The 27,865-nt window shown below is 49.3% G+C and overlaps 1 protein-coding gene across 3 annotated transcripts in view; it reads right to left on the minus strand.

The window, feature by feature from the left end:
- Window positions 1-1,673: 1,673 nt before the first annotated feature.
- ZBTB16 (zinc finger and BTB domain containing 16) overlaps window positions 1,674-27,865 on the minus strand; it is a 178,225-nt gene continuing 152,033 nt past the window's right edge. For 2 of the 3 annotated variants that reach the window (XM_006912794.3, XM_006912795.2), the window contains exons 5-7: window positions 9,352-9,522; window positions 4,221-4,388; window positions 1,762-2,070 (exon numbers count right to left, since the gene is read on the minus strand). In XM_006912794.3, the coding sequence (XP_006912856.1) occupies window positions 1,841-2,070; window positions 4,221-4,388; window positions 9,352-9,522 (569 nt within the window). In that variant the 3' untranslated portion in view covers window positions 1,762-1,840. Of the gene's footprint in view, window positions 2,071-4,220; window positions 4,389-9,351; window positions 9,523-27,865 lie in introns of all 3 variants that reach the window. The other variant, XM_025047497.1, reaches the window with a different exon arrangement.

The raw sequence follows: 27,865 nt of genomic DNA on the forward strand, positions 1-27,865 counted from the left end.
GGGGACAAAAGAACTGGACAAACATAAGAGGTAGCTTTCAGAAAAAAACAACAACCCCACCCCAATGCAACGAAACCCAAGACTGGCACATCCCTCACCAGCCAAGAAAATAGACCAATTTTGGCAATAATGCACACAGAGGTGAGGCCACACAGTTGCAAGGATCTGAGTAACACAGGCCCCCAGACTCAAATGACTCAGCAAATTATAAGAAAGGGAGAATCTTGTCCAGAGTGTTTTAGGCTGACCCGATGCTGGGCATGATGAGTTCATGTCCTGGGCAGAGCCGACAGCGACTCCAGAGTAGCCCCAATACACCGTCCCCTCCACCCACCACATTCAGATCCTGAGTACTCAATCCTTCTGGATAGCTTCTTCCAGCTGGGAGGCTAATCACTTGAAGATGGGGAGGGCCTTGGCCAGCTGAAGTCTACTAAACCAACTATTAATTTACACAAGAAACAAAAAAGCACATCTTTCCCATTCCTCCAACCCCCAACCAAAAAAAAAAGAGATACAGGGGTTAAAAAGCTTATGAGGTCACAAAAAACTGAGGTAATTCAAGTACAATGTGCTAACAGGGGAACAAGGACACAGAAAAAAGCAAAACATAATAACACAAGGCCAAAGAGCTTTCCACAACAACTCTTCATCCTGCTCCTCCTCCTTCTCCCTGTGGCCTGGGGGGCCCTGTGCAGCTCTCTGGACCTGGGTTTTCTGCTGAGCTCAACAAGTCTAGGATGTTCAAAGGAGTCCCAGAAAGACTCAACAGCACCCTCCCCTGGCCAGCTGCCCTGACCCCTTCTCTAGGTGGAGGGTACGTCTGGAGAAGGACATCCATCCACATCCCCCACTTGGACGATGAACCCTTTCATGGATTCCTTCTCCTAGAGGCTGAATTTGGGGTGGTAAGGGTTTGTGTTTGTTCAGTGGGATCACATGTACTTAGTCGTCACGGTGTTCCATTTGGGAAGCGAAAGCAGCCTAGCAGTAATCTCGCTCATGACAGGGCTTGATGAGGGTGGGGTATTCTGTTTCTACTGTTTTGTGTTCTCAGGAGCTAAGGGTGGGGAGTCTGGGCTCTGGGGTCAGACACAGCTTCCCCACTCTAGAGAGCGCTGGAGCTGGAGGGAGACCTAATTTGTGAGGGGCTGGGTGTCCCCTGGACTTGGAGGACAGGAGTCAAGGGGAGGCAGGGACAAGGAGCTGGGGAAGATGGCAAGAGCTGCGAGGCTCCTGAAGACCGTGAGGGGACACCCAGTTGTGGCAGAGCAAAGGAAAGCAACAGATGAACTGAGTGATGGTAAGGGAAGGAGAGCCCTTCCCCACCCGAATCTGCCCTCTGCAAATTACAGCTGCCATTTTGAGCGTCAACCAGTGACCCAGCACAGCCCCACCATCTGCAGGTCCCCACTCCTGCACCCCCAGCTCCCATCCTCTGAGGAGTCAGCGAGAGGGCGGCAGGCAGAGTGGTTGGCTCTGACCAGAGGACCCCTCACCCCCTTCCTAGCCCCCATTTCTGGATACAAACAGAGCATCTGGGTGGAGGGAAGAGATACACACACCACCATCTGAGCTGAACAAAACCACCTCCACCCCGACCCAAGAAATCAGGCCAAGCTCCAGCAAGGAGAGGAGGGTGGAGGCCCCACGAAGGGGCAGTGGCCAGACATCCAGGTCACCTGGAGCCCCAGAGAGACTCCAAGGGCAGACAGCTATCGGGTTTCCTTTTCCTCCTCTTTTTTTTTTTTTTTCCTTTTTTTTTTCCTCCAGTCTTTCCTCGACTTCACCCTACTCTAACTCTTCTCACTCCACTCCTCCGCCCCCGCCTGGCCTGGCTTCACACGTAGCACAGGTAGAGGTAAGTCTTCTCTATCCTCCAGTCGGGCGGGATCTCCTCGGGCTTGTGGCCCTTCATGTGCTTCTGCATGGAGGAGAGGCTGGGGCAGTACTCCGTGCAGATGGTGCACTGGTAGGGGGAGGCGCCGTTGTGCGTCCTCAGGTGCTTGATCATGGCCGAGTAGTCCCGGGAGCGCTGGTGGCAGAGCTTACACTCGAAGGGCTTCTCGCCTGTGGGAGGAGGACAGAGGGAGAGGCTGTGAGGGCCTCCGCAGGGACGCTCTGACCCTCCGTGCACCCTTGGGCTTACTGGAGGATGAATGTTAGGTAGCTAGTCAGAAACGAACAACAGGGGGACAAAGGAATAGGGACCCAGCCCGGACACCACCCAAAGAACACCCTACTGGTGGTCAGAGGATGCCTTCTGCATCCCCAGAGAAAAAGGACAAGATGGTCAGAGTCTCAGCTGGCCTTCTAGTTCAGCACTTTCCACTAGAACGTTCCATGATGGTGACTGCACCATCCAATACGGCAGCCACTAGTCACAGATGGCAACTGAGTGCCTAAAATGTGGCCAGTGCGACCGGGAACTACACTTTTCATCTTGCTTCTCTGTAACTAATTTACACAGCCACAGGTAGCTGGTGGCCACTGTATGTAGCGCAGCTCAAGGCCCTTGCCCTACCCTTAACTCTTAAAAGGCACAGACCCTCCTCTTCCTGAGAAAGGAAATGGAGGTTCAGAAAAGGGGCGGCGAGGCTCCGAATGCTCCTGGGGATGGCTCTTCAGCACAGTTCCTCCCAGGGAAGGAAGGGGGTGCAGCCCTTTCCAGGCTACAGACGGTGGGGAGCAGAGCTGGGTGAAATTGAGGGAACCCAGTCCTTCAAACATGCTGCACCTGGGGTTTTCCAGTCACCCAAGGTTCTGAGAACCTGCACGGGATCCTGCCTTCCCCTCTGGGGCTAGAATGGGGGCAGGACAGAGAACCTGGGAGCACATGGCCACGCCCTAGCTGTTGCCCGATGACCCCCTTCCTCTCAGAGTCCCCTGGAGCTGAGCACAGGGTGTGAGGGAACCTTGTTTAGATACAGTAATTAACTGGCCAGCCATCTCGCTATCGATACTCCTCCGTGCAGAAGGCCCAGCAAATAATGAAGTAATGAACAGCCAAAGTGATCTAACTATCGACCTGCTATTTACAATAGTCACTGCCAATGCATTTAATGATCCACCTGCCAGGTCAAATCCCCGACAAGGGGCTCAGGAAGCCCCAGGGCTCTGGGGAATCCTCTGGGTCACTCTAGTGGTCAGCACCCCATTCTCTCCTTGTGGCCGATGCCAGAGGCAAGAAAGCAGAGCCATGACAACATGTATCCTCCGCTCACGACTCCCACTGCCCAAACCTCCCCACCCAGAGAGGTCACCTCTCCCCTTTCTCTGCAAAGGACAGCTATTTCCCCTAAGGAAAACGAGGAGGCTTTCTCACTTGCCAGATTCCACTACCTACCACTACCTCTTATCCTCAGATGAAGTCCTTCTAAATGCATGAAATACATGGAATACATGAAGTCCTCCCCACATCCAGTGGTGTACAGGTGGTTAATGTGTAACAACTGGTTCCCCTCAAAGCCTGGATTTGTAGCATTTGTCCGTGGCCATGTTGTGAATACTTCCACCAGGCAAACGGCAAACAACCCAGGCAATGCCATTGAACTTGGAGTTGGGGAGAGATGTGCAAAATTGGCTTTCACAAGCGGGTACAGGCCAGCTCCTGCTTTCCACTGCCCCCAACCCCAGTGGCTCTAAACTTAAGGACTGCTTTCACCAGTTCTGTCCTCAGATCCCAGGGAAAACAGTAGCTCACTTTTTTTTTTTTTTAATGTAAAAAGGAACATTAAGTCCCTTTGACACAGTAAAACATTATACATGTAGAGGGTTTATTACATAGATCTGTTTCTCTGATCTCTGAACCTAACTCTAACTTACAATTTCCCAACCTTCATCATAACATAACTCAATGCCCTTTAATTCTGACTCTACCCCTCAAGTAAAAAATCATCCTAACCTTCACTCTAGCTAATTGGGGAACCCTAATTCAGGATTCACCAATGTCATCTTGCATGTCATCCATGAACTACTGGTACAGCTGCCGGGAGGGCTAGTTTGGGCTCATGGAAAGTGTGCTGTGATTGATGAGCAATGTCTGCCTCAGCCTTGCATGGGGGCAGTGACACTCAGGTTAACATACCAACCCTTAACAGAAGGTATCTCTGATTCAGCCTCAGGCCATCCTCACCTGGGCTTCTCTGGGAAACCATCAGTCCACCACCTCCACCCAGGTCCCCAGAGCCGGCTCAGGAGCCCTCGCTGGCCCTCAGTACCTGTATGCACCCTATAGTGCGTCTCCAGTTGGTGCTTGAGGCTGAACTTCTTGCCACACCCATTGCACTCGTAGGGTTTCTCGCCTGTGTGGATGCGTTTGTGGCTCTTGAGCGTGCTCTCATCCCGGAAGCAGCTGCCACAGAACTCACACTCGTACGGGTGGTCGCCTGTGGGGACAAGGGGCTGGTTCAGGTTCTTGCCTACCCCTGGCTTAACTTCAGGGGACAGAAGGACACGTTCAGTGCACCAGGAGGATGAGACTGCCTGCATTCACAGCCTGCAAAGATGACTTAAGGACCCCCAGCCTCTCCCAGCCTCCATAGCATAAACAGGGAGCACATATGTTCACGCGTGCCCATACTTTACTGTGGTCCAGTGGCTATCCATGGGTCAAGGGCCAGTCTTGGGATAAGAGGGCCCATCTGGTTCATGGATGAACAGCAATCCCCAAAATCAGGCCCCCACGAGTGTAGAGCGGATCTGGGTGGCTTTGAGACCATGCTACCTTCTCCTCCTTTCCTCTAGGTCAGGGGCAAAAGCCACTCCAGCCTGACTCTCATATCCTCAAATTGTTTCCAATTTTGGAAACAATGAGAACATTGTCCCCAAAACCCCTTCTGCTCTCTCCCTCTTCCAGTTTTACACAGCTCTTCTCCCAGCTTCATTTCCTCTTCTCTCCCCAGCAAACTCCTAGTCATCCTTCAAAGCCCAACTCGTACATCACCCCTGTCTGGAAGCTTCCCATTAATCCCCCAGGCAAAATGAGTTATACTTCTCTATCCCCAAAGAGAAAAGAAGTCCAGCATTTTGCTCTTTTAGCAGCAGCAGTATAATTTTTATGGTATATTCTAATTAAAACGGCCCGCATTTTTGTTGAGTGTTCATTACTGTACTAAGAACTTCACACCGATCATATCACGTAATCACTGCAACAACCTTACAAGAAAGATATTATTATTCTCATTTTACAGGTGAGAAAAATGAGATGCTCAGAGATGCTTAAATATGGTCCCCAAGGTCAAATAGCTAGTAAGTAGCCAAGTTGGGATTCAGATTCTGGTCTGGTTCTTGAGTCTGGACATTGGACAGTTCTCAGATTGCTAATTGACATGCTGTTGTATATCTACTGTCACACCCACCACGCTTCTAGGAAGCACCTCGAGGGTAAAATGGGAGGTTTGTTCATCCTTGTAGCCTCCGTACGTAGCACAGGGACCACCCAGAGCAGACACTCAGGAAATGTTGGGTATATGAAACTTGGAGAGAACAGCCTTTTCTCGGCCTGGAACCTACGTCCATCAGCCTGCTCTCTGTGCATTCCACTCTTATGGCCCCTGGAGGGTGAGCAGTTGGGTTAGAGTGTGGGGGTTAACTATTTTTTATTTTGTACCCAAAGTGGGGGCTTTGGGGAATGAAAGGTAAGGACTTCAGCTACTTATTTATTACAGGAGTGAAGGCACAGACAATAAAGATAGATTGATCACCCCAGACTTTGTTCATGAATATTTAAATATCGCTGATTCGTCTTGTCACTGTAATTACAATTTCTCTGGGCTGCATCTCCAACAACCACAGTTTATGGTAAAGAATGGCCCACTGTATTTCACTTGTCCCTCTGCAGATGTGCGGGGCTGCCAACCGTGTAATGTCCTCTGCATTTCATACATTTTCTTCAGCTGCTGAAGGTTTAAGTCATCCACAATGACCTACGTTTTTTCATTATCCCCATGTCAAACTGCGCTCGTGCCTGGGCATAAATTGTCCTTCTCGTTATAGACTCGTATGCCTGTGCCTTCACTTCCTCTTTAAAATTATATTTTACTCTCTTCTCTCTCTCTCCCCTCCTCAGGCCTCTAACACAAGCTCCCCGCTCTTGGATGCAGGCCCCTGTACCCACATAAATTCTCATCTCTCTGATGGTTTTGAAGAGCTTTAAGGCTCTGTGGGCAGTGGATGCTGGGGTCCACCCACTGATGGGCTCTCTCATGTGTAGAAGATCTTCAAGAAGCACCGAGGGCATAGCGGTGCAGGTGGGAGCATTTCCCTCAAGGAGCCGGACAGGAGAAGCTCAAACCAGAGCCACCTCTCGACACCAGTTCTTACCAATCTATGGGGCACTGCACTGGCTGAGGCCAATGAGTCCCTCACATGCAGATCTGGGAATGAACGGAGCCCTGGGGTTCTCGACATCTGCCCACCCCCTTGCTGCCAGGGCTGTGCAGACTGCCTGGTCCCCAGCCACCAACTCCATCCAACCCAAGGGAAGTTAGAGGCCTGTGCAGACTCTGATCCCAATCAGTTGTATGCTGACGGAGTGAGGGTCAGTCTGTGCGCACCTGTGCCCGTGTGCCACTCTCTGTGTAGATGGCTGCACGCACAGCTCCATCTGACACCCACCCCCCTTCCTTACTAAATCAGCAACGATTATGACTTTAATCAAGGATTCAGTATCCTCATTAAGATATAAATAAATAAATAAAGCGAGGACCACGTGAGACTTCAGCCAGAGCCGGTAATTAAAATGTCCATCGGCAGCCACCCAGCTGGGGGAACCAGCGTCTGTGCCTTCTCCCTCTAGAGGGGGGCCCTAAGAGTTTAAAAAACAAAGGGTTAAGACAGAGAGGTTTGTTTGATCAGATTTTTATGAATTTAATTATGAAGTGGATCGCATGTTAAATGAGTTTAAATAGGCAATCTCTAGAGTCAGCCCAGGGAAAGGAATAAAAAGAACTTAGGAGGAAAAAAGCACACACAAACACACACGCGCGCACACACACGCGTGCGCACGCACACGCACACACACACACACACACACACGCACACACTCACTTTGAAGCATGGCAAGCACCTGGCCCAAAATCCTCGCCCTGAGAGTTAATCGTGTCAGTGTTGCCATAATGTACACAAAACTGGCTGCAGAACTCAAAATCCAATTTGTGGTATGTTGATTAACTCTGTAGCCTCTTTAATGAGCTTGACATTAAGTGCAGGACAAACGAGACTAATTAGAGCCCCCTCCGGCCTGCCCAGTGCACCTGTGACCCCAGAGATCTGTCCTTACCTGGTGGTTTCCCTGGCACCGGCCAGGCCCAGTATTGTCCTACCCACTCCAGCCCCATCCCGTCAGTTCCTCGGGCCCCTCCCTGGAGCACAGCTGAGAGTTTATTATATGATGAGCCGTGTGATCAGGGATCCATCAATGCCAAGAGCGCGGCTGGACTAACCTACCAAACACAGCTGCCGATGCTAAACACCAGGCCCCAGCAGTAAATGGGCCAAGAACAACAGAATATTAATGAGGCATCGTGTGGGGGTGCGCTTGGCCTGTATATGGCTTGTGTGTGCAGGGCCTCACTGGTGTGGAAATCGACGGGTGTTTGTATGTGTGCATAGGCAGTGTACATGTTTCATGTTTCCTAGATTAAGCAAGTGCTTCTCCCAAACTATGTCTGGTGGGTATTTGTATTTGAGCATAGGCAGTGTACATGTTTCATAGATTAAGCAAGTGCTTCTCCCAAACTATGTCTGGAAACAGCCCCTTCCCACAGATCTGAGCCGTGATCGACACAGAAGCATGTGGCATTTTGATATCTGAGCTCTTTGAAGGTGGCCTGGGCAGAGCAGGGCATATCCTGGGTAGACTTAGCAGGCTGGGATCATTCAAGTAACATGAAACCAAGAGATTTGACCCAGCAACGTCCTCAGAAGTAGTTGAAGGTAACTGCTCGTCTTTGATAAGGCTGAATTTGGGGACCCCGTGGGGGAAGTGTTAAGAGGAAGGTGCATAAACCTGCAGGGATGCTTATGCAGTCACTTTAGGGAAAGTCCTTGTCAGTATCCCTTCTTCCTTAGCCCTTCTCGTCAGGCCCTACTCTCTGCGACCTCCCCCTGTCCTATGCCAGCAATTCTAAATAGTTCTAAGCTAATCTGGTGATGCTAAGGTAGTATGCTTCCCCTGAACAGAGTGGCATCCAGAAGTGAGAGCCCAGGCAGGCTCCCTGGTGAGGATGCCCACTATCGGTGGGACAAGCTGCTCAGTCCATGATAAATAAAACCCCTCCCTTACTCAGCAGAGCCTGCCACCCATGAAAGGCCTGGTCTGCATACTTAATCCCGGAGCTGTGACAAGACTCAAGAATGAGGGCAGAAAGTGCCCAACCATCCCTGTCTAGAGGCACACAGAGTTTTTGTGCCCTGAGACATGAACATAAATAAGCCCTGTAACAAATCCAGATATAGAGTGTGTCTTCCTGGCCCCACCCCATCACTACTTCCCACTCCAAACCCAGGAGAGAACACACACAAGTAGAGACACATGCAGACTCAGAAATGGGCAGCCTTTATCCACAGTATCGTAGGCAAGGACCCAATTTTGTCTTAAAGGAAAGAATTTAAGTCTTCCATGCCCTTGCTAGAGAATCAGGAGCTGCTACAAGGAAACATATCTCTTGGCCCTCAGGGGTAAGTATCTCATCCCCAAAACGGAGAGGGTGGTGGCCCAGCTCCCCTGACTTACAACCCTCTCCTCCCCCATCATCTGGAACTGGCTACACAGGAATATTTCATGGCTCACTGTTCACTCCCCTAAACAAGGTTAAGACCCTAGTACAGAAAATGTGCTTCTGTGATTGCGGAGCTACTTCAGCAACATCCCCTTAAGAGCCTGAGGCTGACTTCGGGAGCGTGTACCCCCTGGGTGGGGGTCAGGGACAGTAAAGGGTGTGTGGCAGAGAGATTTAGAGACTAAGCAGGTAGGTTTTTCAGCATGAGTTTGGGTCCACCTGCCTCAGAATCCCTTAGGAATACTTACCAATAATGTTGGGTCTTACATCCCACCCCACACCTGCCAAATCAATTTCTGAGGGTGAGACCCAAGGCTGCATTTCTAATGAGTACCCTCTCTGTTGAGCATGAAGAGATGGAGGATGCAAGGTCCATGAGGTGAGATCAGGAGAACTATAAACATATACCTGCAGCACTATGGAAGCCCCCACCCATCCACCAACGCCCAAACCTTAAGCAAAGAAGGGCTACAGGCCAATTCTACCCGCCTCGCCACTTTATGTTTTGGGAGGTAAATCCAGACATTGTTCCCAGAGACCCTGATTTCCTCATCCTGGACCGGCCTACCTGTGTGTGAGCGCAGGTGGCGTTTGAGGGCGGTGTGGCTGGGGAAGGTGCGGTCACACTCGCTGCAGATGTAGCTGCGCACGCCTGCGTGGACCTCCATGTGCTGCTGGAGCGCGCTCTGTGCCTGGAAACGCTTCCCGCACAGCAGACAGAAGACGGCCATGTCTGTGCCTGCGGGAGACAGGAGCGGGAGAGCCTCAGGAAGGGTAGAGCACAAGGCCGTTCTCTACTCACCCAGGCTGGAGAAATAGCCAGCATCAGGACTAGCACCCCTGCCTGAACCACCACGTTCAGGGGCAAACCCAGAGGTTGCCTGGGACATACAATGTTTATACAGCATCTAGTATGTGACCCACATACCAGATGGTGGGCAAAATCAACTCACTTCCTGCCCTTATGGAACCTAAAGTCTAATGAGAGAAAGAGAGGCATTAATCAGACACGTCGCAGCAGCAAATGTGAGTTGGCAACTGTATGGAGTGCTGTGTCGAAGGCATGGGACTAAGATGGCACATTTCAGAGGGACTTTTCGGAGTCTGGGGCAGGAGGTCAGATGTCAGGGTAGCTTCTGTGAGGAACCACAATAACGAAGGTAACATCTTCCGGCCACTGTACGAATGTAACTAATTTAAAATAACATCTCCAAAACATGGGCTCCACGTCCTCACCGTTCAGATGAGGAAAACGAGGCACAGAGAGACTGAGTAACTTGTCCAAAGTTCCGTGGGGTTCCTTAGCAGCAGAGCTGGGATGCACACCCCGGCACCTGACGTGAGCCCTCTCCTCAAGCTAGTCACATCGGACTAATATTTTAACCACTTCTCCATTCATTAAAGTACACATCTTAAGGATCCACTCAGTCAACAAATGTTATTTTAGTACCTTCCACAAGTAGGACTCTTTTTGGCACTGGGGGTGTACTATGGAAAACTACACAAAGTCCCTGCTCTCATCACAAATGTTACCCAGCACACAGGGTCCGTCGGGGGGAACATTCCTGGAAGACGAAAGAGCAGCTGTGAACACTAGTCTGGAAAGAAACATGGCAGGTCGGAGAAGCAGACAGAAGAACGGCACAGCTGGGGAAGCAGACAATGAGTAGAGGAGAAGGTCAAAGAAGTGGGCAGGGCCAGGTCGTGTGGGGTCTTGAAAACCATATTAAGAGCTTCAGGTTTCACCCCAAGACCAATGGGCAATTGTCAAAGGATTTTAAGATCGTGAATGACATGAGATTTTCATTTAATTCAGTCCAGTCATTCCCTGTGCAGATCAGAAGCACAGGGAGGTAGGCATCCCACAGCATACTACAAAGACAGGCTGCCATTTGCTATTTGTTATCAAGCCCCTGCCAATGGTACGCTGGAACCATGGCCTTTCTGGGTACAGCACCACCTGAGGGAGCATCTAAACCCTCCCATCTGATTCCTAACTGGTGGCTCACTGCCCATCATTTTGGATTCCGTTTCCATAAGAACGTCAGCTCCCCTGGGAGGCCCATCTGTTCACCTCTCTTTGCTGGCATCTGGGAAATATCGCCTATGCTCAGCCCTGTGTGAGGGACACAGGCAGGAAAGGTGGCCAGGCCTGGCATCTGTCAACCCAATCCAGAGGGGAGAGAGGGGCAGAGATTTGGCTGCCAGGGGTTGTGGCCTGCTCAGTGTGGAATCAGGAGGCTCCCGGTGGAAAGTGAGGTAAAAAGGGCAGCATGAAGAGCCTGGCTGCCCCCCTAGTCCACCAATGGAGAAGGCAAGTGAGAGGTCTGCTCTCCCCATCTCAGTCCCACTCGTGGCTGGGTTTGGGATGGACTAGTGGGAAGGCAAAACCTCTCACTCTCCGCTATTCCTTCACCCCTCACACCCTTCTTTTCAGACACTTGGAAAACCAGGCGCCTGCAACCATGCTTCCATCCATATTGCCCGCATCCAGGTCCAGGGTGAGCTGAGCAGGGAGACTGAATATAACCAAGGGCTCACTTTTTGCTCCCGGCCTCAAATAGCAGAAGGGAAGGGAACTGATACAGGTGCTGTGCTAGATGCTTTATCTGTGTTGTCATCTCACTTAAAACTTGCTACCCTCCAAGGCAGGCATTCTCAGCCCCCTTTTTACAAATGGGAAAACAGGACAATTAAATAACTTGCCTAAGGTCACACAGTGAGAAAGAGGCAGAGTTGAAATCTGAAAATGCCTAGGTCTGTCTGGTTTCAGAAACCACAGGGCTGGGCCCATGTCTATTTCTGGACTTGCCACCTGTCTGTCTGTCCTTCCCCTAGAAGAGCAAGGTAACGACGCCAGCAAGCCAGCTCCAACCCAGCTGGTTCAGGAGCGCCAATGTATCCAGGGCTCGCTCCAGCAATGCTTAGAGGACTTGGGCAAGAGGAGTGGACTGGAAGTGGAGTCACAGGCATAGCTCTCTGAAGCCTTTCCAAACGCCCGGGAGCCAGCAAAATCTTTGGGAGGTATTGGGGCACTTGGCTCCATTTGATCAAGGGGCCGCACTGAGGGAAATGACAGAAGCAGACCAAGGGCTGACAGTCCTCAACGTCCAGTCCATTCCGGTCAATACACCCAGGAGTGGAGGCCATCTGCCATATGTTCTGTGGCACAGCAGTCCTGGCTGCTTCATCCCAAGGGCCCCCACCACCAGCCCCTCTCTGCCCCCTGACCTCACTCCACACAGTGAACCCCGATAAAGCCAGATGTCAAACAACTGCTTTAAATCTGTAAGACAGACAAGCCATGCCCTTTAAGAGCCCAGGTTTCTCCTTATGCATCCCCTGAACTCCCCGGGGTGAAAGGAGCCTGGGTCAGGGGGAACATGAACGACATTCCCCATAGGACACCCTGAGCCTAAAAAGCCAGGCCCTGAGAAGCTCTGACGGCCGGTACCACCAGGCAGGGCAGGCGGCCTCAGTCTGCCCCCTTGCTTTTCCCGAGGCTCTGGAAACTGCCCCACTATGCCATCCCTCCTTCTCGGGATGGTCTGAACCCACTTCAGGTCTATTCGGCTGACTCAGTGAATATTACCAATAGTGTAGACACTGTGCTAGGTGACAAGGGAGATGCTGAGATCATCCGGAGAAATAGGGTCCCAGACCAGTGGGGGACACAGACAAGTCAACAAACAGCCAGAGGATAAGACCAGGTGACTTCAAGAAGCTTTGGAGAAGATTCTGAGAGATTTTTTTTTCAGTGGCTTTGAGAAATGAAGGGTATTGAGAAGCCAAGGACTAGGAGGCCGGGCACAGGAGCCAGGCTTAAGTAAATGCCACAAGCAAATTTCAGAGCAAGTGGAGACTGAGGCCAGGCCCTGAGGATGGAGATAAGTGGGAAGGTTATTGGGGGTCAGATCACAGAGGGCCCTATTGCCAGGTGGGACAGATCAGACTTCATTTGACACAAAAGGAATGGGGTGCTAGCGTGGTCCTACCAGTACGTGAGGGCAATGGCCCTTGGGGCAGTATGGGGACCAACAGCAGTGGCAAATGGCTAGAAGCAGGGAGAGAACTGATGGCCTTTGTGCTACCACTAAAGGAGGGTGGGGACCAGGCTAGGATAGGGGCTGTGAAGACAGGAGGAGGGTAGAGAAATGAAATCCAGAAAGTTGGCATGGCAGGACCCCAGGCTTGGGCTCGAGTCTGGAAGCGTACTGCAGTTGAAGTCCCAGATGACCAGCTCTGCACCTTGGTGACAGGTTTAAAGTTACACAGCCACCACCTGGAACAAAGCACCTCCAGTGGTCTCTCTCCCCTTCCTGGGATATCCCATAAGGTGCAGGGACTCTCCCTGGCCACTGCCGTACTGCCTGAGGCTCAGAGATGAAGAGAAGGGGGCTCTGAGGCCCCACATCCATTCTCCCCATTCTTGTATTTGGAGACCAACAGCTGAGAAAAGGGAAAAATATATTTTTTAAAAAAAGGAAAGGGCTGGGGGAGACGTGGACGAGACACAAGAAAAGCTATTGGTGTATACAAGTTAAAAATCTTGAGACGATCTGAGTTATTAAACAATTTGCTATAGTTTCTGCCTAGCTGATTGTCCACATGTATGATGAGTCAGGGCAGATTCTATTACACTGGGAGATTAAGCAAATAAATACTAGCTTTTTGGAAACACATTAAAATGTGGAAGTATGGAAATAAAATTATCTAGAAAATTGTATTAGCAATTCATTAGCTGCAGTGAGATGTGCGGCGGGGCAAGGGGATCTTAGCAGCATCAGAACAGTCTGCTCCCTTCAATGCCCGAGGCCCTGAGGTACCTGCTGTTCCTTCCTCTGCTACGAGAGACCCCACTAGGGAGAGGGGAGGAGCCTCCACTGGTTGCAAAAGATCTGCAGAAAGCAAACGGTCAGCATGACACAAGGGAGACAAAAGAAGCACAGGTGTCCTGGCTCTGCCACTTACTTGCCTTGTGACCCTGAGCAAGTCATTGAATTTCTCTGGGCCAGGGTATGCCCATCCCTTGCCATATTGCTTGTGGTTGTTGAGAGTACCAAATGAGATACCCATGTGAAAAAGCTTATAGCTATAAAGAGGTAGCAGAGCCAAAACACCAGCCCAGATGACACCTTTGTCTGAATTAGAGAACTATGCCTCTTTCTCTGGGCAGACACAGATCCCGCCTGGTACACAGCTCCGGTGAGCAGGGCAGGCTGGATTCCAGCCTCCATCCCCTCCTCAGCTGGGCATCCTCCTGCAGTGGACAACCTGGCTATGGATCACAACAGTCTTGTACGATACACAAGCCTAAGTTGTTTTATCGATGCCGGGCTGCTTCTTCTAGGAAGCTGACCCTGGAGAAGGCATCTTGGCTGAGTTACGCCATTTAGGACTCAGTGCCAAGAACGTCTTCCTCTGAGCCCTCACGATTACAGCATGTAAAACCCTGTGTTACATTTATTTTTGACATCCAGCTCTGCCTACTGATTGTAAGCCCTCCAAAGCAGGAACTATTCTCTTCGTCTTTATATCCTCAACATAGAACTCAGGGCCTGGCAGAGAGTAGGCACTCAATAACTGCATGACGTTTATGCATTAAAGAATCAACAAGGAGCTGTGGGGCAGTCACAGAGGGCAGAGGGGAGACATGGGGTAGCGGACGTCATGGTTCAGAGAGACAGAGGGCTGGAGCTGGGGGAAGTGCAGACCGAATGTAGCCATTTCTGAGAGCTTCCAACAAGACTCTCCTTGGAAATGAGAAATGCAAAGTGACCTACAGACAGCTGATCTCTTTGGGGCCCCTCACGAATATGTGGTGGGCTGGACAGGACTCCACAGTTCTGGATCCAAGTCTGAACTCTGTTGCTTAGAACTGAAGACCCAAACCACAGAAGGCCCAGTTTTACTACATCACACAGTGAAACACTCGGACAACCCTGGTTTCGGCCAAGAGAAGCAGCCCTGGCTGGCTTTGTGACCCTGAGCCAGGTAGCTGCTGCCCTTGGCCTCCTTTCTTCGTCCAGGAAACGACACGCACAACTAACCTGCCCTTTCCAACACCAACTGCATAGTGTTGTTATGAGGCAACTGACAAATGTTTTTGAGTGCATAAATCCTACAAATGTATTTGTTTTCTATCAATCTGTAAGTTTCAATGTAAATCAGACACATAAATTAGCGTTGGCTCAAGGAAATGATTTACCAGGTCAAAGAACAGCACTTCCTCTGCTCTTCTGAAGAAAGGATGGGGGCTCAATCTTAGGCTGGCCTCCAAGGGTGTCTCCCTGAAGGGAATTAGAATTAGGAAGGAGGAATGGTGGTGGCAGGCTGAATGAAGAATGGTTCGTAGGTAATGTGGGCAGGGTCCCGCTTTGCATCGATTCTATCTCTGGAGATGGTGACCATACCGCACCCACCCTCCACCCCCACAGACAGCAAAGTGTTGGCGGCACGGCATGTACGACTCACAGACTCTCGATTTAAAACGAGTTTAAATTTAGACCAAAAAATGGGAGAAAGCCAAGGCCAGGGTGGAACGGGAGGCAGGAGGGGTGACATGGATGCTGGGTATTTATTTCACCCAGGTGATGACTGGGTCTAAAATTATGAGACACAAAAATCCTCATGTTTACACCTGTACCATTTTCATACCAATTAGCTCTTTAATAGAAAGGAAGGAACAGGATCAGAGGGACACGCAGCTGGCGAAGATGTTCAGGTGCTACACCTTCTTGGAGCAAGGCTCTTATTATCTCCAGCTATAAGCAGTTTCTTAATCAAAAGAGCTGAGGGATCTAAATATACTCTGGCTTTTTTTGGTAAGCCGGCCGTGACGGCTATGTGTCCGTGTGCCGGATCATGTGCGTGTGCCGGATCATGTGCGTGTGCATGCGTGTGAACCATGGATGGGCTTCTCAAGTCTAACTCCTAACTCCCTATGACCTCACCCAACAAAGGAAGAGCTGCTTCCCTTGCCACCCCCAGCAGCTTGTTCTCCCCAGAGAAAGAAAACACCCAATTTGGGTGTGTGTGAAAACCATGAGTTAAACGGAACCATCTCCCACCCTCTACCCCCCCGACCCCCAAATCCTCAGGCCTATCTTTCTATTTCCTCTGACTCCCCAGGATTGCTCTTTTCTAGAACACCATCTCCAGCCCTGGGCAGTCCTTGTAACCACACACCAAAACCGTCACTGCAACTGCCTCCTTTTCCCACCTCTCCCCAGGTCATCGTTAAAGACTGGTAAAGTTGCATCATCCACTGTACAGGAAGAAAGGACAGACACAGGCAAGCACCTGGGGCTGATTCACAGCAAAGGCAGGAAGGCTCTGTCCGCAGCTACAGAGGATGGAGAAAGCTAGAGGTGTAGGGGAAAAGGGACGAGGAGCAGGCAAAAAGGAACCAAACGCCCAGTCCATGCCATCTGCAGGGGTGCCTGCCTTTTGACTCCCCCTGTGCCATCACTTAGGGCTTGGCTCCTTTTCGAGGGTCTACTAGAGAAAAGGCCAAGAGCTTCCCCACTAGTTTTCTTCTTGGGCATAAGTTACAGGACCATTTGGGATGAGCTCCTGAATTCCCAGCCTTTCTCAGAAAGCGAGCTACATGCACAATGAGGGCCTAACCTGCTCAGCCCAAAAAAGTGTCAACCTACTGACCCCTGGAGTGACAGCTGCTAGAGGGTGGGACGCAAGTCCCCCTGTTTCCTTTACTGCCTACTGCCTCTCTCCCAGGAAGGGTAGAGAAGGCTGAGGAAACATGCTGGGAGGCTTGGATCAAGCCAAGTTAGCTGCAAGCCTGTACATGGGTGCTTGCCTCCTATATACAGTCACCTACCATTGGGCACCTTTATCATGTGTTCAAGTTACATCTTTCCAAACCAAGCTGGAAGCTAAAAACCTTAGCTCTAGCTTTCCCGTCAATTTCAGCCTTGTCAATTCCAGTCTCCTTACCCAGCCCTCCCTACCCTTTTCCCCTTTCTTTCTTACCCGCTTAGAATCTTAGAAGGCACCTACACATCTATATAACCTTCCATTTTCGCAAGGGAGAGGGGGAAGTTATGGTTTCATGTCGTTAGTCCAGGGAGCAGAGACTTCTTAATGAATAACCAAAAATGGGAGGAGCTGGAGCAGCTGATTCAAATTTGTTTTAAAACTAAGCCATGGATGAATGATCCCATGTCTCAAAGCACACACAGGTAGGTGTGTACGTACACACACACACACACACATACACACACACACACACGCACACACCCCACTTGGTCTCTTGGGGAATGTAGCCGCATCCTCAGGCAGAGGCTAGCAATGCTGGCTTCCAGAAAACCGTGTATTTGTTTAGCAGTGAGCTGCAGACACAAGTGCATTTCATTACTCGGCACCTCCAGCTACAGTAAACAAATTTGTCAGCTCACTAGCTCATTAAGGTGCACCCTGGACATGGGGGATTTATTGAGACCCGCACAATAAAAGTAATATGAATGGATTTGCTAATTTTGTCAATCACTCACACAAATGAGCTAAGAGGGAGAGAAAATGAGAGAGAGGAACAAGAAAAGGGGTGGCAAAGAAAGGAAAGGAGGTAAAAAGGAGGTGGAAAGTTGAGAGAGTAAACGGTTAACATGCGACCAGATCTATGCCTAGTTACACGACCACCTCCCCGTCTGATCTACTTCATGCCAGACATACTTTCTAGAGTGCTCAGGCCCATGGAAAGAAAGGTGCCAAGTGGAAACTCAATTTCAAGATGTCAAACCAAGGCTTGGCTCCCTGGCAGTGCCACACCAATGGGAACATGCTCCTCGACTGCTCCTGCTCCGCGTTGGATAAGGATGAAAAGCCGCACTAGGGAAGCAGCAGGCTCCGCCACATCGGGAAAGACTAGTTGCGCCTCTTGGTACCTCCCACCCCCAGGCCCTTCCCAGTCTAGCTCCTGGATCCTTCCAGACATTCCAGAATGAATCCAAACTTCTACCACAAGAGCAAGGGGGAAGAAGAAGAAAAGTGTGTGTGTGTGTGTGTGTGTGTGTGTGTGTGTGTGTGTGTGTGTTGGAGGGGCTCGGGTGGGAAGTAAATCCGGAGAAGTATGTAGCCCTCTGGTCTGTAACTTTCAAAATGACAGCAGGACTGGGGCAAAGGTCATGGGGTCCGAGGCCTTAAGCACCTCCGCCAGCTGTGGCGGTGTAGCCTGGAGCCCGCAGGATGCCTGCCCGTATAAATCAGCGGTAAGCAGCACCCGCTGGGGGCGAGGACAATGGGTCCACGCAGGGGTGGGAGGCAGGACAATGGGACCCGGCCAGTGCGCAGGCCCGGAACAAATGTGCCCTGGCACCACGGGGGCCCCCATTTGTGAAACTAATTGGCCCACGATTGAAAAATTGGACCAACTTCAACAGCCCTGAGAGGAGAGGATAGGCCCGAAGTCGCCTAACCTAGCCCAGCCCTGGGGGAATCTGGAACAGAAGCTTCTCTCAGGTACTGCCAATTTTGCAAGAGGGAGAAGAGCCTTTGAGCCGAGACCAGTCTGGGAGTAGATGGCTGGGGGATGGGCCAGGTAGGCACTGTGCTGCCTTGAGGAACACACTTCTCCCGAGATGCAGAGAACTGCCTTCCTTCAGTTTCTCTACCCTGCTTGTTCTGTAAGAAGACAGTTCAAAGGAGAGAGACAGGTACCTGTCTACCCTCTGGGTTCCCAAAGCCAAAGGGCTCCCTGCTTCCCTCATGTGGGGGTAGGTGAGTAGCAAATAGATACAGGGCTACAATGCATTCCTTCCTCAGTGCATCCTCCCTGGCATGTATTCAGCTCTGCACCCTCTGGCTGTGGCTGCGGTGGGAGGCCTGCAGCTCTGCAAGACTGCATGAGAGCTGGACTGTAAGAAGGTAGGGTCCCTCAGTCTCTAACTCATCTGGTGCTGGAGGTTTCTGGGAAAAGAACTCCTTAAGTATGTAGCGGGAAGTCAGAATGGTGTTTGAAAGGACAGGCCAGGGTAACCGTCCTGCTGGTTTTCCTCCTGTCCTACCCTTTCCAGTGACCTTTTACTACAGAATTCTACTTGAAGAGAGGTAGAAGAGTATAAAGCACTGGAGTCTTCAGCCAGAAGGCCTGTCTTCAAGTCCTGGGTCAGTGACTAGCTTACTGCGCACTCTTGGGTAGGTTAATTAAACCTCTCTGAGCCTCGATTTCCTCATCGGAAAAATAAAGGTGGAAGTAAATGCTTCTTAAAGGGTTCCCACCACTCTAGCAGTCAATGGTTCTAGGCCTACTGAAGACGGTGCTAGAAGACTAAAAGGTCCTTTCTCCCACCGAGATGTATTTTAGGCATTTCTCCTTCAAAGTCTGCCTCAACAGCCTTCTTTTAGTTAGAGAATCTCGAGGCTTCAGGGGTTAGAATCCCTGTCTTGGGTTCACAGAGAGACAGTCACAGAAGGCAATGCAAGGAAAAGACCCACACTTGACTGATCATTTTCTAGGGGTCAATTCAGGTCTAGCTCTCTGGATCCTTCTCAGGCAGCCCTGTGAGACAGGGATTTTTAGGAAGATGGGGAGAGCAAGACTTCAGAGAACCTGCTAGGTGCTTTTTCTCAGGGGACCACTAGTACATAAGAACTGTCAGTATAGCCAGAAGGGCAATTGTTAAGTCTCCGGGTCTGAGGGCACCTGCAAACCTCTCTGGGCTGGCGGAGGGCCTGATTTATGGGGTGGACATCAGGAGCAGAGGTTTCTCTCCCATGTCCGCAGCCCGGGGGTGACAGAACTGGCAAGCAATGACGTGGCACAGAGGGTGAACTGAGAACCAGACCCTCTGAATCCAGTGGTCTCAGTTCCTTAGCACGGTGCCCCACACATAGGCACTTACATTCTGAGCAGTGTGTCCAGAGCTTCATGGGAGGGCACAGAGGTTCCCCCTGAAGATGCGACCCAATTTCCTTATTCGTATAATAAGTTATTACCAGGTCCCTTTCATCTCTTGCACTGTGCACAAGGCATTTACAGAGACACTCTCTCCAGTTCCAGGCACCCCCAAAGTCATCCAGAGGTCCCTGGGGAAGAACTGGGTCTTTTTGAAAAAAAAATAAAGTTGGGGTCTTATTTAATATTTCCTGTAAACCCCAAAGTATGCCGGAGACCATAAGGTGGAAGCAGGAGGAGGCCACACAGAAGAGAACGGACAGATGAAGAGAGAGAGGCAAGACAAAGACCTGGAGAGAAAGAATAGGGTGGAGAGAGGGCTGGGGTTGGGAGAGACAGAAATTCAAAATAAAATGCAATACTGATGGTTTGAAAGAGCCATTTAAATATCTGACAAACACTGGGCAATGAAAATAAAACCTACCCCATATAAATAAACAAAACCAAACCAAAAAAGAGAGGATGTATTCATTTAACTGACACTTTAATGGTTCCTCTCCTCCCCCCCACCCCCAGAAGATGATTACAAATTAAGCAGCATTTAAATGCTTTTTACTGTCAACAATTAAAAGCAGGGCTATGAGCCTGAGAGTGTGGTGGCCATTCATTCCCACGGTAACCAGGCTATCAGAGGCACCGCCAGGCCTTCCCGTACTGTACTGTACACAATGGCCAAACAGGGAAAAGTGCAGACACCTTAATTTTGCAGGACATTCAGAAGCAAATTAAAATGTAAAAAGCTCCCACACAAAGGTAGATACTAAGAGTGAGGACTGGGCAGGTCAAGCTTGTGGAGTTAAAGTCTTAGCAACGGCAGGGTTTAAGCACAGCGTGATTACACCTGTTTACGTACAGTGCATGTGTGATTGCACACATGCACATGCACACAGTGCAAGAAAGACGAAGGGCAGAGGTGGCTTTCCCGGGGGCAGAGGAGTAAACAATCACAGAGCCCAAGTGCTCTAGGCCAGACCCCATACCCCAAAACTGGCCAGGGAGTCAGGGAGAAGACACACCAGCTGTCCCATCATGGGCTTCAACTGTGGGCACCGGTCCACCAACATCCACTCACGTCTACCTTGCCAGTACCTGCCCCACACAGCCTTCCCCGCTGGACCACAGGTAGGAACCAGGTGATCTTAATTCCGCTCTGCTCAGAGCAAAGGATTTCACTCCAGGGTGAACCAAAGGAACAAATTTAATTTTTCAGAAATCAACTCTTTGTTTTCACTGCCCACACTGTCACTACCAAAGCAGGCTAATCCCCTGCCTACCCAGCCCGATACCACCAATACATCTTTCTGAAAGGCTAAAACCCAGTCTGTGTCTCAGGAAAACTTATTGCGAAAACTCCTTTTTAGCCAACTCAGTATGGATTCTAGGAATTCAAATCATCACAGGTACCTTTTAGAATAATGGAATAATGAAATCTCACCCCAGGATAGAGGGAAGAAAAGTATTAAAAAGGAAAAAGAGTGGAGGGGGATTAATATGGGATGTAGCTACTGATTTCCTCTCCAGTTCTTCAGAGAGGAAGACAGAAAGCAACAGAAGTGAGCTGGCTACCAGGTGGAGGGCGAGAGGCTGGATTTAGAAGCAGCCGGGTACATTTCTGTACCGTAAAGTTTAATATGCAGGCGGGATGACAGAGAAATAAAAGAGACACGTCCCCTTTAAAAGGAAATATAATTTACAGTGTGCAGCCAGGCGGCCCATAGTTTCAATCTCGTTTACTATAGAGAAAACTCTGCTAGCTGTTCTCTATCCCACAAATCCGATTTAATCAGACAAGCCAGCCAGCGTGGCTTGGAGTAAAAACGGATAATTAGTAAACAGAGAGCTACTCCAGTGCTTCATTGGCATTCGAGTTGGGCTACTGTGTCGCATTTAAAATGCAGTCTGATGAAGTTTACAAAATCAAACCATTTGTTACTCCTATTGAAGAGGCTTCAGGCCACTTGCAATTAAATTGGAATTAGTGCTCAGAATGAGACACAGCAAATTCATACTAAAAAGGGATCTGACTTTGAGACATTCGACTTCAACAGTTTTCTGTGCGAGTATGTGGGTGGGTGTTACTATGAGACTCCTCACTCGCCCTGACTCTGCAGGGCTCCCCAACTCAGTGAGCTTGCCCCCACAACCTGTGACTCCATGGGTTGGCAGTGGGGGGGACGAAGCAGCGGGGGAGGGGAGGCACAGCTGACTCTGGGGAGCCAGGCCCCGCATTCACACCAGGAAGATACTGTACTAGGGAGAATGTGTCCACAAAGGACCATATGGCTCCCTTCTGCATTGAGCCTTTGGACAAGTGGGGTGGAAGGGGGGCGGGGAAGCTGCCAGAAGGCACACTTCCAGGGGGCACTGGCCCCGCCCACCTCAGACAGCAGGCTGGCAGCTTAGGGGAATGGGGGCACCATTTCCCCATTGACTGGCTCCCTTTGATGCTCCCACCTCCCCTTCCTCAAGGGCCTGAGCACAGGACGGGTTTGTGTCACCATGTCCTACTCATCAGCACACTCTTGGCCCCACGCACTATCTGTCTAGGCAGAAAAGGTGGGTAAACTCTGCCTTGAAGGATTTCTTTAAATCTAGAGTCCACAAAACCTCCAAGGTATCCAGGGATAGAATTTAAGATGTTGGTGAACTTGAAGGGGAAAAAAATTACATCTTTATTTTCGCCAACTTTTAACTGAAATTTAGCAGTTCCTTCAATGGGAAATGAAAGCAGCAAACCAGTCGTATTAATTAGCTGTACCTGTGACTCATTCATCGATAGATATTTTCATACCAAATTGGAAATGTTGCAATTATCTTGAAATATTTATGCACACTGCAGATATTCAACCACTGCTGGCGCTTGTTAAAAGGATAACGAAGAACCACACATATCATATTACAAATGGTTTTTTAAAAAATATATTTCGATATCTGTATTTAAACTTTCCATTTACAATCATACGTCTTTTACTTTATACATTTAGAGACATTATTCGGAGGAAGGTTTTACCAAACTCCCCAAGGGGCCCATGCCACAGAATGGTAAGAATTCCTGGTCTAGAGAGCTTAGGGAAGGGAAGAGGAAGGATTATTGTTTAATGGGTACAAAGTTTAGGAAGATGAAAAAGTTCTGTGGACGGATGGTGGTAACAGCTGCACAACAATGTGACTGTACTTAATGCCACTGAACTGTGCTCTTAAAAAGTTAAAATGATGAATTCTATTTTATATCTATTTTATCAAAATAAAAAAAGAATCCTTAGTCTGGTCTGGTCAAAAATTACTCATACCTCTACAACCCCTCTGCTGCCCAGAATTATCTAGACTAAAATCCAGTTTCACTCCTTCTCAACTTCTCCACCTGTAGTGAAGAACGGAACTGATGGCTCAGGCACCCTGGAAGCAGGGAGCTATTCTGCCTGGGTCCCCAGAAAGGATACTGCAGAAGGTCCAGGTTCGCCTCTCAGATCTGACACCAACTAGCCTTGCGTGAGTCACTTGAAGTTCAAGGTTTACTCTCCATTAGAATGAAAGCCACCGGAGAGCAGGGACCTCATTTCTCTCATGCACCACTGTTATCTCGTGGACCTGACAGCTGTTTAGTGAATATTTACCGGATAGAGGGATAGACGAATGGATGAAGGTTTAAACAAATGAATTTTCTCGCTCTGGACCTCAATCTCATTTGTGATATAAAGAGGAGAGGCTCTGTGATCCTTTAGTCCCCGGTCCCACAGTCCCCAGGGGCTCCACCTGCTTGCCGAGCTCCTTGCCTACCGCCCACAACTTCTCTCTCAGAAGCAGACAGTGGGTGGTGTATGTGCACAGGCTGGGGACAGGCTGTTTGATGGGGAATACTAAAGGTGATGGGCCACTGCCCTCAGGCCTCAGAACTTCCCTGTGCACCTCAGGGATGGCCCTGTACTGGCTCGCTAGGCCACATGCACGTCCTGCCACCCAGAGAAGATGTGAGCTGGTGGTGACAACGGTGAAGAGGAGGACAGTGAATCTGTAGACTTGCTGAACAGACAAGCAATGAGAGGCAACCACAAAGACCTGAGAAAGAAGTTTTTATGGAGCGTCAGGCAGCATACAATAGCTTTTAAAACCTGGAAGGAAAAGATTGTCCTTTCTGCTATTCAGGGAGGATGGAGAGGAATCTGATGATGGTCAAGAAAAACAAAACACAACACTTTGTCTACCAGCCTTTCCCATTTTCCCCAAACCTCGATGACCGTCCTTGCAAGTAGGCTGCGTTCATGGATCACTAAATTGATCCAAGGGAAAGGAGACAGAGCACCCAACACACCTGTGCCTGTGTCAAGGCCATGTCAGGTGATGTGCCAGAGGATGAGCAACCTGGTCCTCCCCTCCCACATCCTCACACACACACATGCGCACACATGTGCGTGCATATACACACTCCCGTTGACGTTCTGAAGGAAGGTGGGAAAAGAAACCCCAGCCTTGAGTTCTAAAAGGGAAATGCAAAGTTAAATGTCACTTGGTGGTTTAGGGTTCTTCTTTCTTCCTCTGTGGGTTTCATGTCCTACGTACCTCCCTTTCAGTTCCTCCTCTGGAATTTCTGGGCTACTCCCTGACAGGACTGGATCTTGAGGTTGGCCCAGAGCAGATGGGAAACCTTACAGCTGACTTTCTCATGCTTCGGCCAGGTGTCCAACACCCCGGCCATAAACAGCAGCCAGAAGAGACACCTCTGTTCTCTCTATCCAAAACTAGTGTCGCTTGATTGCAAAATCTTCCTATCCTGTTCTTTCCCTTCCAATTATCTCTGTTGTTTTCTTTGGGTAGTACTTTTATTTCCCTTGGGAGAGAGTATTGGAGAGTTGCTTTTAGCAGCACTCACTCATTTACTGTCACTCACTCATGTGCCTAGTATTTCTTGAATTCCAATTCTGCATGGGCATCAAACACCAAGGCTACATTGCTACAAAGACACTTCCTCCCCTTGCTACAAAGACACTTCCTCCCCCAAGAAGCTTACAGTCTACGAAGTGTAAAAAGCAAAAAGCTGGGACTTTGAAGTCAGATGAAACCTGGGTTCAAATCCTGGCTCTGCCAATAATTTACTAGCTATATACCCAGATGCAAATTTCCTAATATCTCTGGGTGTTGGTTTCTTCAACTGTAGGAAAGGTCATAACACCCACCATGCAAGGTTGCTGGGAGGATTAGAGATAACATATGAAAAGTGTCTACACAGTGCCAGATGGCAGGGAATCAAGAAACAGTAGCCATTTAGAACACTGGTCCAGCGGACTGGGTTAGGGGTTTGGGGAGACAGCTATGTAAATAAGTGGACTGTGGCGTTTTAACTTAGGTCCCATGAACTAAACAGCCCCACTCCAGGAGGTGCTTCTAGAGAACATTCTGGGCCTTTCACCACCAATAAGAGCAATTCCTTTAAAATGCTAAAGGTAATTCTTCCCACCCTTTAAGTTCTTCCACCCAATCAATCACTCTCACCAGAACCATTCTTTGATCTCCAAACATCTCTACTTTCTTCCCTTACTTCTTTACTTCTTTCTCAAGTCAGTCCATACTTCAAGGCCCATGGTTCTCAGCTTCCTCCCTGTGGATTCCTGAACTTCTTACCCATTGTCCTTCCATTGTATCCACCCTGCCAAAGCCTAACTGTGGCTCAGTCTAACTCATCCCTTTCTCCACTCCTGGAGCTGCACACACATGCAGCCTCTATCTCTCAAGTGCCCATCAACTCTTCAACCCACCATGACCACATTCCTACTCCCATCATTCCACTAAGACCCCAACGATTTGCCTCTGATAACCAATGACACCCGTGTCACTAAATCTGAGGGGCATTTTCCGGTCTTCCTCTGACAAGACTTCGCAACGGCATTAAGACGGATGACGGCTTTTTCCTTTTTAAAGCCTCTTTTTTAGCTTCCATGACACCACACTCTGGTCTCCCTCTTATTTCCTCCAGCAACTCCTTCTCAGTCTCCATTGTGGGTTGTGATTGTCCTGGAGCAGCAGAATATGTTGGGGTTCCCCCAGATTCTGTTCTAAGATCTCTTCTCTTTCGATACCTTCTTATTTTGTAAACTCACCCACTTCCAGGACTTCAAAGATCATGAATATGCTGATGACTACAAAATATACATGTCCAGTGAGTTCTGAATTCCAGACATAACTGTATATCCAAATGCCTCCTGGATGGTTCCTCACCAGATGTCACACACACCTCACTACTGAAATATCAAAATTGTTCATTATCTAAACAACGACAACAACAAAACTCTGCCGCTCCTCTTGTGCTCCCTATTTCAGTGAAGAGTTCGACTGTCACCCAACTGTCCAAGCGAACAAAGAGGCCATCATCCTGGATTCCTTTCTCTCTTACTTCTCACAACAGGTCAATCACCAAATTTCTTCAGCCTACCGAGAATCCTGATCTTTTTCTACTTCGTATCCATCATTACTGCAACTACACGGGTTCGAGCTACCACGATTTCTTACCTCAATTATGGCGATATTATCCTAATAATCTCCGTACTTTCAGTGTAAACCCCTGCAATGAATACACAACCATGTACTCAAAGTTATGTTTCTAAAATATAATCCGATGCCACACCCCTGACTAAGACTTTTTAACGGCTCCCTACTGCCTTTAGGAAAAAGGCAGAACTACTTACAAGTGGTTTTCAGGGACCTTTCATCGTAATGCTACTTACCCCTCCCATATCGGGTCTTGGCCCTCTTCCACACTCCCATTTTCAGTGCCATGAACTTGCCTTATTCTCTCTCAACTCTAGACATTTACTCATGTCGACCACAGCCCGGCATTCTTCCCTTTCTCTCCCACAACCCCACCTTCTTTACTGAATAACTTTTTTCACCCTTCGGATGACAACTTAGATGACACCAGTTCTGGGAGGCCTTCCTAATTTCCCCATCTAAGGTGGAGGCCCTTCATGTATGCTCTAATAACATCTTATGCCTCCGACGTAACAATATTTATCCTGTATGTGACTTCTTTACTTATTAGGTATCTTCCTATAAGACACAAGCCCCAGCAGGCTAGGGGTTCTCTTTTGCTCACCACTGTATTCCCGGAGTCTAATATACTACTAGGTATGTAATGGGTGTTGAATAAATATTTACTGAACAAATAATAAATGAGTGCATAGAAATTTAACCTATTAATACTTCCGTGGCAAGTTATGATTTCCAGAGCCCAAGACATTGATATCTGACTCTTACCAACTCTGAGTAAACATAGCTCCTTACCACCAGCCACTCTGCCACCAGCCCATATTCTGTGTGAGCTGCAGGCTTCTGGGTCCGTATGTTCCCATCTCTTTAACACGTATAACTGTTGGGTATGCACTGGTATCCACATACTCTAGAACCAGGACAAGGGCTCTCCTGGACTTGGTTTCTTCTCCCAACTTGGAAGTGCTCATTCATATGGTACCCAGGGCAAAACTACCCAGATGTCTCTTCATAATGGAGAATCATTCACATCAATGGAGGATGCAGAGGACTGAATGTGAGGGCTGCAGAATGGAGTCACCAGATATTACTCCATGGCTAAAGCTGTGAGCTGGCAGCCAACAAGCACCTGTAGTTCGGAACATGAAGTGAAACCTAGCACCTCCTCCTGGCCACTGGCAGAACATGGACCCAGTGGTGCACATTTCCCACTGTTTTCTCCTCCAAGACCACTGGAGGCCCTCAGCTTTTCCAGCAGAGCCTGCTTTGAACCACCCACAGGCTGGCCCCAGTGCCAGAGCCCTTTATATCGTGGAAATGGGCTCCCTAAAATCACATTCTTGGTGGGTTTTCATCCCTTTTCAGATAGTGATTATGTATTATATACTATTCTGAGATTCGATTTCTACAGCAGATGGAAAAGCCCTAAAACAGGGCTGCTAATGGAAATGCCAAAAGCCGTGTCACTAACATGCACATAAATTGTGACCTCCAATACCATCCAGCTAGAAAAATAAAGATTGATTTTTTCTTAAGGAGTTGAACAGGCTTTTGCAAGATTTGGGTCCGGTGTTGTTCTCGGCCCTGGCCAAGACCCCAGTTCTTGTGGCTCTAGGGATGACCTGTCACGGGCGAATGCAGTGCCAGGTGTCCTTATAAGCAAATGTGACAAGACAGGCAGCCCCAGATGTAC

Source organism: Pteropus alecto, unplaced genomic scaffold (assembly GCF_000325575.1).
Source record: "Pteropus alecto unplaced genomic scaffold, ASM32557v1 scaffold224, whole genome shotgun sequence".
Lineage (NCBI taxonomy): Eukaryota > Metazoa > Chordata > Mammalia > Chiroptera > Pteropodidae > Pteropus > Pteropus alecto.